General features: G+C 55.1%; 1 protein-coding gene across 1 annotated transcript in view; it reads right to left on the reverse strand.

The window, feature by feature from the left end:
• The window catches only part of PSKH1 (protein serine kinase H1), a 25,081-nt gene that overhangs the window by 9,692 nt on the left and 10,630 nt on the right, over positions 1 to 4,759 (reverse strand). Inside the window, exon 3 of the mRNA XM_010851010.1 lies at positions 3,935 to 4,759. Within this exon, the coding sequence (XP_010849312.1) occupies positions 3,935 to 4,759 (825 nt within the window). The remainder of the gene's footprint in view (positions 1 to 3,934) is intronic.

A 4,759-nucleotide genomic window follows, 5' to 3' on the forward strand; every position in this document is an offset into this window, starting at 1 on the left:
TGAAGCTAAGAGGGCCGGCCTAGATTCAAATCCTAGTCCTGCCACCCTCTGTGAGGCCCTGGACAAGCTACTTCCTCACTAGCCTCAGTTTACTAATCTGTAAAACAAGGGGATTATACCCACTGGCAAGATTATTGTAGAGATTAGACATGCTGGGTGTAGCATCCTCAGCCCTGTGCCTGGTACTCAGTGAGCTACATGATGGCGTGGGTTGGCACTATTTTTAATGGAAGAAATCTTTGAACTGAATAACTGAGAGCTGGTCAAACTTCTTAGGTTGACACTGGGAACAGAGGAAAGTCCTGAGCGAAAGCCTCGTGTGAGGAGTGAAAGGAGCAAACGTCTCGGACCTGGATGGAGGGGAGTATGGGACCACACCTGGGGGCTGGAGCATCCAGTGTCAGCATCGTGGGGCAGGTATGAAGGAGGCCCCACTTGTGTGCCTCCTTCCACCGCTGGGCCCCAGACAGGGCTGTCAAAGCAGGGCTGGACATACTCTCCGGGTATGAAGGCAGCTGGAGGTCCCTTCTAGATCTGCCTCATAAGATGATGCTCCTCCTGCAGCTCTGCGGGAGGGTTCTGCCCCACAACTCCTCTTCCCTAACTACGGCTCACGTGTACCATGTGGGGCCTACTCTCCGGAATCCCCGATCTGCCCCAAACATCCCCAGGACTCCAGGATCCCTCATTCCAAATGGGGATTATTCCACCAGCCCCCAGTGGGTCTTCCTCTGCGAGTCTTCCGTAGCACTTCCTAATGCATTTCCTTGCTATCGAGAACCTAGACGCCACCCTCCCACCTAATGCTTGGAATCTCCAAAGAATCCCTGGCACTACAAAGCTCCCAGCAACACACACAGACCCAGCCCGGCCTCATCAACCTCTGCTCTATTGCTCCCAATCATCTCCTGTTTATTCTGGAGCACACTCAGCAACACCCTCTTCTCTGAGCTTCCACCTTCTCAAAGCCCACCTGCTGAAGGATGTCCTCTATTCAGGTCCACAGAAACCACTGAGTCTGACAGAGGGCTCAGGGACAGAAAGGAGCACACGAGAGGGCCTGGTACACAAGAGAAACCACTATAAGGGGGCAGGGTGCCGCTCAGAAAGGCACCAAGTGACACGGGACTTACTGTCAGAAGAGAAATGCACACCTCCCAAACTCGCTGGGCTCAAAGTGGGCAGGCCTTTACTTGCACAAGCAGCTAGATGCAAACCCCCCTGTAAGACTGTCCTTCTTTCTGACTCAGAAACACCTTCTTATTCAGAATGCCTTCATAAGGGTGAATGACCATCACACAGTGTGACTACTTCACATAGTAGAAGATAGGTGGCTAGTGAGGATGGAGGCAGAGCCCAGTGCTAAGAAGGGGGACCAGTTCCACCACCTGACGGGAGCCTCATGGCCCATGTTCCAGACCGCAGGCCTGTGCTGGAACATGCCTGCCAACAAGGGTCCATTCTGTGCTCACTTCCTATTCCTCGTCTTTTCTCCTGGGCAATCTCAAGTTTCCTGGGGATGGGGAACAGGCCTTTCTGTCTCTGTGTCTTCCCCAGTGCTGATGGGTAGGCATGGACATTCTTGTCCATGGGGACAAGGACAGAAAGATGCCTGGTCTCCAGCTCAGAGCCTGATCTAATGATAAGGCCTGCTTTCCTAGCGAACATCCTGGACAAACTCCTCCCAGCCCAGAGCTCTCTGCACATGGTGGTGGAACCTGCCCCTGGGGCAGCCAAGCTCCTGGGAACAGAGAGGGGCCACCAGGGCTGTCCAGGGATTTGCCTCTGGAACTGGGAGCTGTTTTCAGCTTCAGATGAAGAGTAGTGGGGGCCAATGACTGGGTAGTGTCCCCCTCTCACTGGGAGCCCAATTCAAGCCACGTGACTGCAGTGGAGCAGGAAGCAGAGACTTGAGACCCAGACTGTGCCCACAATCCCCACCCCATTCATTTGTCATTCTCTCATCCTCAGGTAATCAATAGCCAGTTAGCAAGACTCTGCAAGGTCCCATTAGATAAACTGCCTGATCAACAATTGCCAGAATCAGGAACTCTTGGGCAAACCTACAGACTTTTGGAAAGTCTCTCCTTTGCTGGCAACTCCTGGGAAACCTCCTTCCCTCTGTAGCTTTGCTACATCACACGGAGCTCCAAGGGCAAGCCAGGCAGGGTCCTGGCACAACAATGCCGCTGTGCGGTGGATTCCAGGTCTTCTGACCTGAGATGAAACCTGGCCCAGAGGGTGGCCAGGGCGGTGTCTGCTGTGACCACCCCATCATAGCTGGGGCTTCCCAGCCAGTGGGTGTTTGTTCTATTGAATCCATTTGCAACAAGAAAGAAAACGTGAAAAACTTTAGGTAAGAGCTAGAAAATGTCACCGTTTCTCCTTCATTGTGGTCAGCACAGAGTTGAAGAAGACAGTTTCCCTCCCTTCCTCACATCACCCTGAAGTATGACCTGGGGACCCCCCCCAGGGAAGGCCGGCCCCCAGGCCCACAGGAGGGAAGTCCCTGACTGACCACGACCACGGCCTGAAGCTGTCAAGGAAGATGATGGCATAGGATCTCAAGTGCTGAGGGCACTTTGCCTTCAAGAGGCTTCAGGGCGACTCCTGTAGGAAATACTGCTCTGGGTCAACCGGTTGAGGCTAGGGAGGAAAGCTGGGCTGCAGAAAGGGGCTAGTCCCAGAGCTCCTTCTGCTCTCTCTGGGCTGTCTGGGAGGCAAGAACAGCAGTGCAGGCTGGGAGGAACACCGTGGGGAGCACTCTACAGGGTCCCTCCCTGCCTTGGCAGAATCCTGTCATCAGCAAAGCCTATCTCATCTCCCACATAAAGCCACCCCACCTACTTCTCTTCATAGCCTCCCCAAGTGCACCATTCTATCCAGCTTGCCATGCTCGACGTTTCCTGGGGTGAGCCTTGTCTCCTACCCGATTGGCACCCTGCCTGAGGACTGACTAGTTCTTACTCTTTCGGCACTCCCTTCGGCTTCCAGTAGTGCTGAAACCTAACAGATCTTGTCAGGCATTAGGATTATCAGTGGATCCAAAAACACAAGACTAAAGGCCTCCCGGCCGACTTAGGCCAGGAGGTAAGCATCTGCTGGCTTAAGTACGAGGTCCTGCTTAAATTATACTTCAACATTTTAAGATCAGATTTTCTGGCTTCTCTTTTAAAAATTGGAATGTCTGGGTGCGTGGAGTCCTCCCTGTTCTGTGGCAAAACCAAGCTGAGATGAGAAGCAGCTGTTCCATTAGAGAAGGCACGGTCACGGGCTCGCCTGAGGCCGCTGGAGCAGATGCGGGGGACGCCCTGCTCTGCGGTCTCTCGGCCCACCTCTGGGCTCGCCTGCAGCGGCAGTGCTCTCAGCTGACAGCTTCCCACTGCCAGCGCCTGAATCTCTCTGCTTCCTTCGCCTGAGGACTTTCTCCACCACTAGCTGACATGCAGAACAGCCTGGAAGTGCCAGGGATTTAAAGCCTCAGTGAAGAAATGCTCAACTCATACAACGGTTAGCGGATGAAAACCCACCCTCTTTCCTACCCCTCAGTGGGATGATTCTGAGCATGTTCTGCGTGATTATTCGCAGGGCGCCCAGTGGAGCTGAGTTCCCTGGGCCATAGCAGCTGTCCCCTCCTCCTTGTACCCATCATGGTGTTTCTCCCTTTCTGCCTCACGCTCCCCACCCTTCACTTGTGCTTACTGAAATCACATCCCAATTAAACTATCTGCTCCCAAGTCCTTGTCTCAGGGCTCAACTTGGGAGGAATCCAAACTAAGATACCCTACTAGGCTCACTTCATTATTTCTACGTCATCTGCCTGGCCCCGCAAACATGGTCCCAAGAGCATGTCCACCCTGATCAAGGGCTGCCTGATAGGAACCCCCACCCACCCAGGGCCCTCCCCAACATCCCTGAGATGGGGAAGACTCACCTCCCCCGAGTAGCTGTACTTGCCCCGGAGGATCTGCCGGTACAGCCGGGTGCGGTTGTCATCCTCGAAGGGCATGGTGCCACTGAGCAGGATGTAGGCGATGACGCCCAGTGCCCACATGTCGACAGAGTTGGTGTAGGGTTTGCGGACCAAGACCTCGGGGGCAATGTACTCAGGCGTGCCACAGGTGGTCTTCATCAGGCAGTCATCACCCTTCTTGCGGGCACTGGCCAGGCCGAAGTCAGTGATGATGATCTTGGAGTCGGTGCCAGGGTGGTAGTAGAGCAGATTCTCTGGCTTGAGGTCCCGGTGTGTGATGCCCAGTGCGTGCAGGTATCGGACGCCGTCCAATACCATCTGTAGCACCCGAGTGGCGTCGCGCTCAGTGAAAGAGCCCTTGGCAATGATGCGGTCGAAGAGCTCTCCGCCAGTGGCCAGCTCCATCACCATATACACGCGCTCCTGAGTCTCAAACACTTCCACCAGCTGGATGATGTTGGCGTGGCGCACCCGGCGCAGCACGCGCAGCTCTGACTCACACACCTCCCGCCCCTCCCGGTACTTGGTCTCGATCATCTTAATGGCGTAGGGCTGACGGGTGGCCCGATGCTCCACTCGTACCACTCGGCTGAAGCTGCCTCGGCCGATCAGAGCTTTGATGTCGTATTTGGCCGTCACACGGGGGTCGAACTTGGCCCTGTACTTAGCTACCCTGGCCCTGCGTGGTGGTTCTGAGGGAGGCTCTGTGTGGCTGGTGCGAGGGGTACCAGGGCCGGGGTTTGCACCCTGACTGGCTGCTGGGAACCCACCTTTGAGAGGGCCAAC

The sequence above is a fragment of the Bison bison genome, unplaced genomic scaffold (genome assembly GCF_000754665.1).
Source record: "Bison bison bison isolate TAMUID 2011002044 unplaced genomic scaffold, Bison_UMD1.0 scf7180017864297, whole genome shotgun sequence".
Classification (NCBI taxonomy): Eukaryota; Metazoa; Chordata; class Mammalia; order Artiodactyla; family Bovidae; genus Bison; species Bison bison.